The sequence below is a fragment of the Helianthus annuus genome, chromosome 12 (assembly GCF_002127325.2).
Source record: "Helianthus annuus cultivar XRQ/B chromosome 12, HanXRQr2.0-SUNRISE, whole genome shotgun sequence".
Classification (NCBI taxonomy): domain Eukaryota; kingdom Viridiplantae; phylum Streptophyta; class Magnoliopsida; order Asterales; family Asteraceae; genus Helianthus; species Helianthus annuus.
The window spans coordinates 151744259-151759462 of NC_035444.2; the positions used below are offsets into that span (position 1 = coordinate 151744259).

The window sequence follows — 15204 nt, forward strand, 5'->3', positions numbered from 1 at the left end:
TGTCACTTATTGTAAACTGTGTATTTTATCTTTAATAATTACAGAAAATGTACTCGATGTTTGCAAACCCTTACAAGTTATGTCATTTAGCCTTAAGTTAATTTTTAGTGGTTAAATCTGACCAAATGGACCCCACATGAGGGTATTTTGGTCATTTTACTCTCATGTGGGGTCCATTTGGTCAAATTTAACTAAAAAAAACCTTCATGTGGGGTTCATTTGGTCAGATTTAACCACAAAAATTAACTGAGTTAGGGCTAAAGGACATAACTTGCAAGGGTTTGCAAACATCGAGTACGTTTTCTGTAATTATTGAAGACAAACGACACAGTTTGCAATAAGTGACATAAATAAAAGACGATTTTTGTAATTTACTCCAAAAACTTTACATTTTAGTTTCAACTTGTAAACGATTTTGACTAGAGATATCGAATCAAAAGTATTGAAAAGTGGTACTGGAAGTAGGGATGAGTTTGGTACCGTATCGGTACCAAAAGTACTATCGTAAAAAATGGGTGTTGGTACCGAAAGTGTTTAGTACGGTACCGGTATGGTATGGTATTCGAAGGTAAAAAGTGGGTAAAATATTATACCGTAGTGAACTCGTACCGAACCGGAAGTACTCATCGTGAAAACAATAAAAAATGGGTACCAAATTGGTACCGAAATTACCGATATTCGAAGGTAAAAAGTGGGTAAAATAATGTAATGTAGTGAATCTGTACCGAACTGAAAGTACTGATCCTGAAAAACGTCAAAAAAGGGTACCAATTGGTACTGAAATTCGATGTACGGTTCGGTACCGGTACCAATACAGTACAGTACCGGTATTTGAAGGTAAATCAACCCAAAATATTGTGTGGTACTGAACCAATACTGGACCAAAAGTAGTGATCCCGAAAAACGTAAAAAAATGGGTATCAAATTGGTACTGAAAATAGCTCGATACAATACCGGTTCGGTATCAATAACCCGATACCAAAGACTCATCCTTGTTAAGACTGTAGTTTATTAAAACTTCTTAATACAATAAGGTTTTCTTTTGGTCTTTACTCTTTAGTATCTAAACACTTTTAGTATACGTTTTTTTAGAAAAGAAAATAATAAGTAGTGCTGTAAACAAACCCAATGAATACAAACAAGACCTTATTCGTGTTCGTTCATTAAGGATATAATGTGTTCACGAAGGGTTCATGAACACTTATCGAACGAGATTTTATGTTCTTGTTCATTCATTAAGGAAAGGAACGTGTTTACGAACGGTTCACGAACACAGATAAAAACGGAAAGACAACGGTGGCTAGAGGTGGATGGTGAGAGGGAATGGCGCAAGACCTTGAAACCCTAACCGTTGAACGAATGTCGATGATATGTTTTCAATGTGGATGGGAAGGAAAGTGGTAGTATGCGTAAACAAGGTGAAGATAGAGTTTCCTATTTTATTTGTTTGGGTAATGAGATAAATAAAAATTAAAGAATACCAAAGTTTTGATAAAAATAAATAAATGCTAAAAAATATTTAATGAACAAAATAAACAAATGAACATGAACGAATTTTCACGAACACATTACTGAACGTTTACGAACGCAATTGAACGAACGAGACATCTGTTCGTGTTCGTTAATTTAACTAACCGAATGGAATTTGTTGTTCATGTTTGTTCATTAATTAAACGAACGAACGTAAAAAACTTCCCGCCAAACAGTTCACGAATTGTTCGCTGGATGTTCGATTCGTTTAGAGCCTTGATAATAAGTAATATTGTTTCTAGATGTCATAAAAATTTATGTGATTTGATTATTGCAGAATAGTATCACGTATCTATGTTTACTCGCGTATTAAATATTTCTTCTTCATAGAAACAATCATGAAATAGGACGTTACTTGACACTATAATATATAGGCAAAAGATCAAATACAAATAATCTTAACATACTAAACATACAAATTGAAGGAAAACTCAAAAAGACAAGGTGACATTTTTGTAATTACCACCAACTATCAAAGTTACTATACAAATGTGAACTCAACCAAAAATACCTAAAAACACAATTTTTTTTAATATTTTTTTATAAAAAATCGCTACATTTTGTTAGCAAAAAAAAACTTATTAATATTTTTTTTGTTGCTACTAAAAGTAGCGATTTTTTAATAAAAAAACGTTAAAAAAATAAAATAAAATAATTTTGTGTGTGTGTGTTTTTTTTTATAGATTTTTTTAGGTTTTTTTGGGGTTTAGTTTTTAGCATTTTAGCTTGGGGGGGGGGGGGTTAGGTTTTTTTAGGTTTTTCAGGTATATTTGTAGAGTAACTTTGATAGTTATTGATAATTACAAAAATGTCATCGTGTCTTTTTGAGTTTTCCTTCAATTTGTATGTTTAGTATGTTAAGATTATTTGTACAAGAACTTTCCCCATAATATATATGAGTTTTATGCCCATGTTTTTGTTATGAAACGATGGAGTTCATAATATATATGAGATGTTGACTTATGTTTCCAGACAACTTACTAAATTAAAACTCGTGTTCATATATAAAAAATGGAACTTATAAGTGTCAAAATATTATTATTTCAAATTACTTGGTTTCATGTTATTTTGATTTTTAAAAAATCATACATCATATTTATTAATATGTTTTAAAATTTTACTTTTTTAAACCCGTGTGTCACACGGGATATAAGCTAGTTTATATTTATATATGATATATACTAAAACGTGTGTTCTCTTCGTATTTTTTATATTTCATGCTTTTTCTATCTACATAATTATCATCAGGGGAGGCTTAGATGGTGTGCAGGAAGGACTTCCGCACAGGGCCTGTGATTTCGAGGGACATATATTTTCAAAAAAAAAAAAAATCCAATATATACATGTTATATTTAAAAAAAAAAAAAGTAAACTCATACCAGTTTCAAGTAAGACTTGTTTACAAATCATTTTCTTTTATGGTTTATACTTTAGAATTCAGCCCATTAGGTTAATTGAGCCTATGACTAATTGAAAATGAAGTCTTAGATAATATAAATTGTGAAGAGTTGATCTACCAATTTGCTATGAAGAATTCAAGAAGGGTTACACAAATCATTGGTTAGCTATTAGCCTATTAGTTATTACAGTATGTAACTCATTCGAATACTATAATTTTCTCATTTTTCGTAATTGCATTGTTTATCGAATACTACGATTTTGTCATTTTCGTAATTGCATTGTTTATCGTTAAGGCATAAGGGCACATTTTTCGAGCTCGAACAGGGTACATGCGTTCTCAAAGACGTCACTGATATCATAAGTGTTAGGTTTTTATCTTCAAACCTTCTGTATCCTTGTATCTAAATAGATAATTCAGGCCATCTTAACACAATGAACTCATCACCAGTCAAAGTTATTTACTCACACAACATCATACACTATATGTCATGTATGGAACTATTTATTTTATCTATGATGCTTAATAAATATATAAGTTTGACAAAAGTCCAAAGACAATAGAGCAAAATTTACCTTACCTTTAGTAGTTCTATAAATTACACAAAAAGGTTAAATAAAGATAACAAAACTAACATTCCATCACAGAGTACGACATTATTCATGTTTCTCTACCATCAATGATTAAATAAATATATGTAAATCAACTATTATTATGCTCGCTTAGTATTTATTGTTGGCATGACCGGCTTCATAGGCTTGCCAACTTAGGCACGGGTTTGAAGCCATCAAAAAATTAAGGGCCTTCAAGTTTTTAGAAAGTTTTTATATATAGTATATGTATTAGGCCCAAATAAATACGTTATTTCTAAACTTAACTAGTTTTTATTCAAGGAGCCCAAAGTAAATATTTTTAGCAAAAAAAAGGCTCAGTTTCAAAGCTCATTTCGTATTAATTTCCAGCTATTACAACACAACAACCATCTGCCTAATCATCATTATTCAGCGGCCTAAAGCCCCTAAAATACAGCCGCAATTATCTTTCCCACTTCCCATCACAACCTGCTTTCAATTTCTTGACCATCGGCTATCACTAGAAGAAAAAAGTAATCGTAATCACCCATGGCGACGGGAGGAGTGGAGGATATGGGTGAAATTAAGGCTCTCACTTCGTAGTTCGCTTAGGGTCTTCAAAAACGTTGGAACGACCCTGATTGTTGGGAGATATGATGTTTCTCATGGTTGTTAAATAACATAATTCTTCTCATGGTAAGTTTGAAACAATATATTATTAGATTTAAACCTTATCAATATAGCTAAGTTCTAAAAATGTTACCTTTTTATGTTGTTGATGGCCAATTTATGTCCTCAATATATGCTACATTAAGAATGTATATATGATGCTATGGCCTTAATAATATAGTGATATAATTCAACCTGGGCAGCACAACCATACTTAGACGTATTGCAAGATTTCACCAAAGAGAACTCGGTAGAAAATATCCCAACTAAGCACTTTACTATGTGTTTGTATCTGTCGTGTTTTGATAAGATATATATGCCCTTGTAGGCTGCTAATGTTCTATCAACAATGACCACAAAATTATTAAGGTTCAATTAAGGCAGACGTTCTCAACTTACGAGTTATGATGGATCCCTACGGTGACAAAGTTTAATTTGAAATTGTGTGTCGAACAGAACATGTCACCAAGATGCATTTGGTATTTCAGTCACACCATTATGCTATGTTCATATGATAAAGAACAGCCAAGCAGAACAATCACTTTGAATGTAAAGATTTGTATTAATAACTTAACATATATTCAAAGATCGTTTATCGCCATATCTATTATACAACATTCGGGTTATTTATACACACAGAATCCCAACAAACTAAATATTGTACACAAATCAAGACAATTAATTACCTCAAACATCAACCCGAGACAACCGTAACAATATGAGGCACCTTATCATCATCAAACGGAAGACAAACATACTCCCTCGCAAACTCCTCAGCAATCTCCATCGCCAACTCACCATGCAATGCCTTACAATACATATACAACACAGTATTCGCCGCAATATAATGCAACAACAACAACACGAGAAACCCTAAAAGCCCCGAACAAACAACCGTCTGCAAAACAAACTCCCAACTCCTCCAATCCTCAACGATCGTAAACCCCGACACACTCCTCACCCCCATCCACACCCAAACCCCAATCAAACTGCCAAAAACCAACATCAACGACAACGAAACCGACCTCATCCCGTTAATTAAATACGCGCTCCGCCATAGCGGCTCGAACCCCCATTTCGACTCCGTAACCGCAATCACAGGCGCTAACCCCCAAATTATTTGGAAATATAACGTGGCCATAAACAAAGCGAGCCCGATAACCGCAATAAACCATATGAATGAGTTTGAATTGTAGTCGATAACGAATACGAACACTAGGCTTTGTATCAAGGTTACAATAACAAAAACAAACATGAGGAAACTGAGGGATATAAGACACAATAGAAACTTACCTGCGAGTGCGGTTGAAACGAGTGGGAAGAATGAGGATAATAATGATTTGATTGTGGGGAAGAGTTTCACGGGTCTACCGTAGAACCCGTGGAACGTGCTGTAGGTGATTGTGGCGAGGGCACAGAGTGATATAAGGTAAGTGGTGAGGGTGTATATGAGGGGGAAGATTAGGGTTTGTGGGGAGGTGAAGGGGTGGTGGAATTGGGTGGAAACGACGTCGTGTTGGGGGGTGGGGGGATAGAGGGTGGGGTAGCTTACGATGGCGCATGATAGTGGGAGGAGGAAGAGGAGGGATAGGGCGAGGAAGTGGCGGGAGTGGGTGTTGATGATGCGTTTTGACTCCGAGAGGACGCCGATGAGGTTTAATGTGTGGGCTGGTGTCATTGTTTACGGTGGTGGAGACGACGGAGAGAGGTTTGATCGGCGGTGGGGTTTGGTGTTGGTGGAATGGTTATCCGTTTAGGGTTAAAAGTGTCTTTTGTGTCAAGGTCGTTGATTGAGTATAAAATGTTATTTTAATTAAAAAATTATATAATACAATTGGGTATAAAATATAAATATTTGAGAAAATTACGAAAATAACCAAGAAAAAGGTTAACTTACCAAAATGGTCACCTTATGCGTCCTTGGAGAGGGGCATCCCACATCTTATGCGTCTACCATTCTTTTATATGGATGCGTGTATGGATTAAGCAGCAAGTACGAAAATGGGAGGTATGGGATGAGTTACGGACGCATGGGATGAGTCACGGACGCATGGGACACATGATGTCATGGAGACACGTGTCACTTCTACATTGGCGGACACATGAATGAGCCTTGCAGACGCATAAGCTCTCTCGTAATCAGTGATGTCCTGCTCCAAGTACGCTTAAGGTGGCTATTTTGGTAAGTCAACTTTTTTCTTGGCTATTTTTGTAATTTTGTCTAAATATTTAGTAGAGGTGGAAACAAGCACAGAGGTTCGAGAACTACTCGTGATCGTCTCAGTTAAAAGCTCAAACGAGCCGAGCTTTAACGAGTCCGAGCCCGAGTCTAAAATAAAGCTCGTTTAGTTATCGAGTCCGAGCTCGAGCCTGGAATACAAAACGCGTATGAGGTGATGAGCCAAACTTTGGCTCGCAATGTTGAAGTGAGCTCGGGCCTAGGTTTTAGCTCGTATGAGGTTGTTTTCAAAATAACTTAAGCCGGGTTCGAGCTTTGGTTTAAAAACATGACGAGTCGAGCGCGAGCCTAGTTGAGCTCAGGCTCAGCTCTGCTCATTTACACCCCTAATTTTTAGTAATTATTTTCTTGTAATGTTTATTGTTAAGGATTTTAATATCAAACAGTGGTTTTTGGTTGCGGGTTAGTAAAGTTATTTAAGTAGATCACATCATCTGAGAATTAGAGAATTAAAAAATTTATCTTAGTATTGTAAAATCGTGTCAAAATATCTACATGTTTGTTTCGGTAGATGTTTTCAACTTCAACACCAATAAATTATATTATATGATAGAGTTAAATGACATTTTAGCAGGGCTCGCATATCGTGTATACCCGTACACGATAAGACACGATACACGAAATCGCATACACGAACACGACACGATAACTTATCGTGTCCTTTTTTCAAACACGAACACGACACGATATACATGAAAATTACCTATTAATACCTGTTAACACGACTGTTCGACTGTTATACACGAAAACTACCTGTTAATACCTGTTAACACGACATGCTATCTGAGAGTTACAGAGGGAGTTTAGGATTTTTTTTAATTGAATGAGTAATTAAAATAGAAAGGAATTAAGGAACCCACACGCACATGGCTTATGAGTTTTATTTAATTTAAATTTTTATCGTATACTAGCGGGTATTAACAGGTAAACAGGTATTTAACCTGTTTATACACGAAAATTCACAGGTAATCTAGTGTCTACCTCTTTGGTACACGATACATGTTAAGGCCATACACGATACCTGTTAATTTCGTGTAGGTTCGTGTCGTGTATTCGTGTAAAATTGTCAGCCCTACATTTTAGTTCCTGTGGTTTGAGCCGTTTTGCCAGTTTAGTCCAAATGTTTCATTTTTCCCCTGTGAGTCCAAAAAGGTTTCACCGTTGCCATTTTAGTCCACTGGGTTAACTTTATCCATTTTTTCTGTTAACGAGAAGGGCAATTCGATCATTATATATGTAATTATGTGAACTACAAGGGCAATTCGGTCATTATATATGTAATTATGTGAACTAGAAGGGCAATTGGGTCAAATATAATACGTTTCGTGCTTATTTTTATGTACGTTTTCAGTTGGTCTACGTTTTGAGGTAAATTACAATTACCAAGTTGTGTGAATAGCGATTTCATCCTATTGGTCCATTTGTTTCTTTCTTGGTTTATTTTTTCTGGACTTTATTTTTTATTTTTTTTACTTTTCTTTATATTTAGTGGTTTAGTTTTAGATTCTTTTTTCATTAAAGTTATATTTAAAATAATGTTTATGTTTCCATTTACAACTAATTTAAAATAAGTATGTCTCGCTATTCAATTTAAATTTCAGTTTTATTATCATATCAACAAAATAAATAAACAACTATAAGTCTATAACGATTACACGTACGTAAAATCACTACTGATAAAGTTATTCTGGTGGTAAAAAAACTTTATGTACATAATAACACAAAATGAATGTTACTATACCATGATCGTATTAAAATAAGTATAGATACTAGTTGAAAATAAAAATATATTGTTAATGAATTTGAAATGAAAAGTAAACGGCATGAAAAGTATGAGTATAGGAAAAAAATTGTGTTTTAGAGTCAAGGAGACGTGTAATTTTATTTTTATTTATTTTTGTGAATTTAAGTTTTCTAGGATATGATGACCATAGATATATGGGTGCTTTCTTTTCAGTATTTGTTTGTGTTTGTTCGGAATATTAAGAATGCATGTAGATGATCACGAACATGTTTATTTTTTTTAACTAACGTATACGAATACTAAAATTTATTATTTAAAATGCTTGTACTTGTTCATTTGTTTGTTTAAAATTAAATGAACAAACACGAAGAAGTTCCGTTGTTTGCTCAATTTGTGAATTGATTAGTTTCTTAATAATTTTATTTGGAAGAAAGGACAGGAAGGCCTAAAAGTAAAGCTAAAAAATCAAGATAAATATGACAGGGAGAAAATTTCAAAGTCATATTAATTTAACTAGTTATTTTGATCCTCGCGCGTTGCGCGAGTGCAAATCAGTTTTCGGACTGGTTACATTCATAACATAATCTTATACAACTTAAGCAAAAGAAAACATAGGGGTGAATGCAGGTCAGCCGCCTACAGCCACTCAATGCCATAAGAACCAAACCGTGGACACCCCTTTTGTTGCTTTGACCAACAGAACGTGTCGGATTCCTTGTTCTCGTCTTTGAAACCCTCAACCGCGACCGCCTGGGCTACTAAACAATCAAAGAAGGTAATTATATTAATCAGATAACAACCCAACCACAATATTAACAATGCAGCAAAACACTTGCATACAATCCACAACTAAGAAGATGAAAAAAGTACATGTTTCACAACCAAACAGAATCCCTTATCAAAAGCAAAGCACAATCTTTTTACCCAAAAAAGGCTTCTGCTTTCTGGCTAAAGGGTAAAATCCTCATTTCACTTGATAGTAATGTAATGATTCGTACCATGTTTCGCCCAATAGTTTTTAGGTCCCCGGGTGCAGACAATTCATGATTTCTCCTTTAAAAATCTGGTTCAAATACCGAGTTGGTAATTGCTACAACTGGTTTTCACCCGATTGACCATACCCGGATCTGAGAATCAAAACTTACATTATATTAAAACGTGTAAACAACATCAGTCGAAGGTTCAAATAAATCACACTCAAAGTTCCTTTGTATTTTGACTTCTCTAAACAAAACATTGATTATGCAATTAAGAATTTAGTAAATCTGAATATGTATTTAAATATGAATGATAATGGAAGCAAACTAATTCTTTAATTGATATTATTCTTTCTGTTGTCATTCTCTTTAGGCAGATTTCCAGTAGTGAAGCCAATCGTCGAATTTTCCAAATTTCAAGAAAATCTTTTGTTCTTATGTTCTTAATATAAAAGATTCAAGAAACCTTAAACAAAGAGAAACCTGAGAGGTTTGTGCAAACTCGAGACCAAAATTAAAAGATGGGCTTTATCAATGCTTAAAAAGTTAGGGTTCATACATATAATTGCAGGAGAAGAAGAATTAAATTCTCAGACAACAGAACCGTAGGAAAAAAGGTTCGCTAACCTGGGTGAAAGCAATAGTGTTTCAAATCAGCAATTAAACAGCCTAGGTAGGCTTTCATGAGGATCGATTGCGACGTTGCGAAACCCTTACAAACCACCATCGTCTGGCGGCCTGTTCTACTGCCGGCATCCATCTCTTCAAAATTGACGCGTGCGGAACTGCAGATGATATGGCAATGGGGGTTTAATGTCACTTTCATGTCGTGGCATGGTGTGGGGATAGGGCTGGGAGAAATTGACGCGTGGCCGTTCAATTCATTGTTTATTCAAAGAAGAAAACGCGGAGCAAAAAAAGCTGGCAATGGTTCGAACCTGTGTGGTGAAGTTTTATTACAAACAAAGACCCACTTTACTACCAGATGCACATGTATGATATATCCCAAACATGTATATATATACACTAACAAAAAAGGGCAAAAAATGAGCCAATCAAGATGTGACTCGTGACACATGATACTGTTCACAAAGTCTTAAAATTAATAGATTTATAATTATAATTATAATATAATTATTAATGATAAGGATAATTTTAAGTTGAAGAAATTACTTAAAATTTACATTAACTTGAAGATTTAGGCAAATGATTCAAAAAGTGTATATAACTATGATACGTGTCCGATTCTAAAAAGATAAGATTGATTTTTAATTGTTTTGCAAGTGTTAATCTAATCTAACATTCATTATCCAATCCAATTCAATTTCCATTAATAAAAGTTTATAAATATGATTAAAAAATAATCATTACAAATTAGACCAATAGAATAACATGTAAAAACTTTCAATTCGCAAAGTAACCAAACTTTGTCATGACACATTTGAGATTCTTAGAAAAATTGTAACATGTGAATCTCGAATAATAAGTGCCTTAAAAGGCAATAAATTGAGGGTTAAATTAAAGCTACACTCCTTTCAATCAATATTTCAAGAATTACATTCTTGGCGTGCATTCGTATATTTTTAGAAATACCTAAAAACTTTCTATAAACAATTGTAATTTCCGTTTGCTTTTATAGAATTTTTCTTATCAATTTAATTTGAAACAAAATTATCTTAATGTTTGGTATGAAGCTTTTAGAATTTTTCTTATCAATTTAACTTGCTAAAAGGCTAAAAACACGAATCAAGCCAAGCTTAAATAAGCATACGAGCTTTACATATCATGTCTAGCTAAAGTTGCAAGACTAAAGGAACCTATTATTTAAATAAATAATATTAAACTACATAATAGATATTATTGTATATAAAGTTAGGGTAAAAATAACTAAATACATAGTATATGTTTTGTTATATATAATTATCATAGTATAATATAATTACACCCATATATAAAAAAATACTTAAATATTTAGTACTAATAGACTAGCCAATCTTGAATCGAGCTCAATCTTAAAACGTTTAACGAGCCGAACTAGTGTCTTAGACATAAGGTTTAAAACAAGCAAAACTCGAATTCAGTGTTAGATATTTTAGTGTAATCGGGATTAATTTGGTGATCAAGCGGAATTATAATATACATAAAGCAAGTTAAGAGGTGCGGGAGTGCACGTTTGTTCGAGTTTTTATAATTCCAAGTGTTTGGGCAGAGTCTTAAATGGGGGTTCAAAGGGGCAACGCCCTGGGAGTAGGGTCCAAGGAGCGGCAACCCATGGCTTTGTTTTGATTAAATTGCTATGTTGAAAATTAGAAAAAAAAATAATTTTCTAAAAATTCGTCATATTTCTCGGATAAAAATTAAAGGCAGTTCTCTATATCTTCTCGGCTTCTCCCATGAAATCATCCATTCCCTCCTTTTTCATTTCCCCAAATCACTCACCACCTTTTCACCTTCTTATCATCATCACATTACATTCTTGTGTAATGTAAACATACATATACATACACATATCACACTAAAATCACCATAAACCCATCTTTTCAATCCAAACCCATATTCAGTTAACTCAATCACTATGCAATAACACCATGGAATCACTAGATATCACACCAAATAAACAAAAAACCCAAACCCCTGTTTTCGACAACATTCTTCGATCAAATCAATCGTTTCGACCCATTAGTTCGTTACAAATCCTGAAAGAAACTATCAGAATTTTAATCTCTAATCCAGCTACATTCATTTCTATTATCACAATTCTAATCTACCCTGTTTCAGCTATACATTTATCGAATCTGTTCATCGATCAATCTATCGTAAAAACAACCACTAAAACACTCCTGTTTATAACCAAATCATGCGGGCTTCCATCAATGCCATTTGTGAAACAATCTTGTCAGAAAGTATCAGAACTTGTGATCTCCACGTTGGTTTCTTTCCCTTTGTATTGCACTTTGTTGTTGATCTCAAAAGCTGCTGTTGTGTACTCTGTTGAATGTAGTTATTCGCGAAAGAAGTTTGTTTCGTCGAAATTCTTTGTTATTGTTAGAACCGTTTGGAGGCGAGTTGTTTCAACTTATATGTTGGTTTGTGCGTTGATCGTTGGGTTTCTCACTTTGTTTGTGATCGTGTTAATCTGTGTCGTTGGATTGCTTTATGCTATCGGGTTTTCGCACAATGCAATCGTGTGCATTGTTGTTGTAACTGGATTGTTGTTTTTGGTGGTTTTCGCTCACACCCTTATTATTTGTGATCTTTGTATGGTGATTTCGGTGTGGGAAGATGTTTCGGGGGCTCAAGCGTTGATGAGGTCTAGAGTGCTAATTAAGGGTCAGACTCAAGTTGGTTTGGTTATATTTGTTGGATCGACGATTGGAATGGCGATCGTTAAAGGATTGTTTGAGCATCGGGTGAAAAATTTAAGTTATGGAGATGGGACTTCGAGGGTATGGGAACGGCCCGTCTTGGTGCTCGTGTATAGCTTTGTGGTGCTTATCGATTTTATGATGAGTACGGTTTTCTTCTTTAGTTGCAAGTCGTGTAGTTTAGAAGCCGTCGAGTGTGGAATGTAAACGCATTTTAGAAGTGTAGTTTGTTTTTCTTGCTTCGTCGGGACAATAACCATCGTCAAGTTGCAACAATTGAAGAGGTTGATAACAAAACACTAACTATTCAGAGAACAAAAAGAACAAACAAATTTATTTAGTTTATTATATCAGTGGTTTATTTGTGTATATTTTTAATTATTTGTACTTCTTACATATCAAAATGCTATGCACTTAATCATCAAACTAATTTGTTCATATGTTTTTTTTTTTTTTTTACATTTACCTACACATGCAGGCAAAATCTACACATGTCTAGGTTCTATACATAAAAGAACCGGTATAAACTACCTTTATAGAGAGTACACAAGATAGATGTAACACCCTGTGTTTTTGAATGTCAAAGTCAAAGTCCAAGTCAACTTTGACTTTCTTTGACTGTAGATAGTCTATTTTATGTTTTAGTTGTATTCTGTGGAGTAAATGCTGTAATCAAAAGAATCGAAGTAATCGAATGTTCAATCAATACGACCCGATCTACGACTGTGAATGATAGGAAGTAACAATGCGATAAAGTTAACTAATCAGTAATCAAACCGATCTAACAAACATCGAACTCGAGACTCGAATTATGCGAATTTTGGTATTGTTATACGTGTGTGTGTGCCTTATGTGTTACTTGTGCGTGTTTACTTTATGTTGGTGTGGTATTCAAGCAAATCAATCGAAAATCAAATCGAAACTCGAACAACAATCGAACTCAATCGAAACCGACATCGAAACATGACTTATACAAGATTGTATGCTAGATATAGTGATTAGGACTGAAAGTAATTTGACTAGGAACTCTATCCATCGAAATCGAAACATCAAAAAATCGTCGCGAAATACTCCAAGTGGGTCGCGGATCGAACAGAAGCATCCGGATCGAACAAGCCAGCCGATCGGCTAGCATGTTCCTAGCCGATCGAGCGGCCCATCCGATCAGAGCTCCTGGCCGATCGGCTGCCACTTTCCTCTTTTGGAAGCCTATAAATAGGGCTGTCATTGTCACACTTTCTATTTCTGGAAAGCTCTGACCGAACCAACCTTCTTCTTCACTTTTTCTCAGATTTCTCTCAATCCGGGTAAGTTCTCACTCTAATTCTTGTACGATTTTGATCATTACTTGATTCTACACCTTTCTATCTTTCAAAACTTGGATTCTAACCGTGAAATCACCAAGATCTAAGTGTTCTTGGGTGATGTCATCATGGTGTTCTTCAAGAACATCATGTTTTGGCCTCATTCAACCATGAATAGCTTGAATCTAACCGATTTCCACATAAACAAATTAAGATCTATCAAAGATCTAAACATCCACATGTTGTGAAGGATTGAAAGAAGGAATCCCAACTTTCTTTCAACTCTTTTACGCTCAATGCCTTTAAACCGGTAGAAACGGAGCTTGAACCAACCCACCGATCATTCCAATAGTTGGATGGTTCAAGATTCGGGTTCTATCTATGAGGTTCACCGACAATGGGTTAAACTCTAAACCGACGTTCTGAACCGCTCAACGGACGGACTTGGGTGATTCCTGTCCGAGCCGGAGAAGCAAGTAAGAACGAAGGAAATCATAGTTCAACTCGTTATCAAACTACCTCGATAAAATGAGAAATAAACAAACAGCCAAGTGTTAGACGAAAGGCCGACCAGGTCAGACTTGCTGGCCGAACGGCTAGGCTGTTCAAACAGCCCAGCCGATCGGACATGCCAGCCGATCGACCGGGCCAGCCGATCGGCTAGCACATGGCGTCTCACTTTTCAAACCTTCTGAGGTATAGTATTGACGAAGTAGTGTTCGATCGAATATGTCACTCGATTGGTGAACATTACTGTTCGGATCATGAGATACTATGCTTCAACACTTGATCGATTTTACAATTCGTTCGTAGTATGGAGGGTTACCCGATCGAACATGCCGTCCGATCGAGTGACATTCAGCTGAGAACTATCTCTGAAGTTCCTAGCCGATCGAGTGAGCTGGCCGATAGAACGAACCGTTCGATCGATCGACTTGAAAGGTAAGAACACTTCAGTGTTCTCAAATACTGCAACGAAAACTTCGAAAGTTCAAATCCCCGAACACAAACACACTAGAGGAAAAAACAATCCACTCGAATGGCCCAGCCGATCGAGCCTACTGGCCGATCGAACAGGACTGTTCAACCGGACAGACCAGCCGACCGAACAGCCCGTTCGATCGAACCTGCCGTTCGATCGACCAGCCTATTCGATCCATTTTCACTTGTTTGCATTTCCGCGTTACTTATCGTTATGCTATCGATCTATTCAGGCTAATCTTACTCTCAGCGCTCCCTTCAATCCATAATCAATCACTGTGAGTATACTCGATCCCTTTTTACTTTTAGCACTTTTGGGTGTTACATACGTTGCCTATATCAAACCACAATCAATCACACTACTCAAACTATTTGAACGCTAACCAATGTGCATGTATTACGTGACTTAATGAATGCTTGTTGA

General features: G+C 35.4%; 2 protein-coding genes across 2 annotated transcripts; one reads left to right on the forward strand and one right to left on the reverse strand.

Moving 5' to 3' along the window:
* Nucleotides 1-4708: 4708 nt before the first annotated feature.
* Nucleotides 4709-5953, reverse strand: LOC110895670. The gene has a single exon (XM_022142996.2). The coding sequence runs from the start codon at nt 5846-5848 to the stop codon at nt 4865-4867; it is 984 nt and encodes a 327-aa protein (XP_021998688.1). The 5' UTR covers nt 5849-5953; the 3' UTR covers nt 4709-4864.
* Nucleotides 5954-11620: 5667 nt separating this feature from the next.
* LOC110897023 lies at nt 11621-12840 on the forward strand. The gene has a single exon (XM_022143970.2). It carries the CDS (start codon nt 11719-11721, stop codon nt 12700-12702), a length of 984 nt encoding a protein of 327 aa, XP_021999662.1. The 5' UTR covers nt 11621-11718; the 3' UTR covers nt 12703-12840.
* The last annotated feature ends 2364 nt before the right edge of the window (nt 12841-15204 follow it).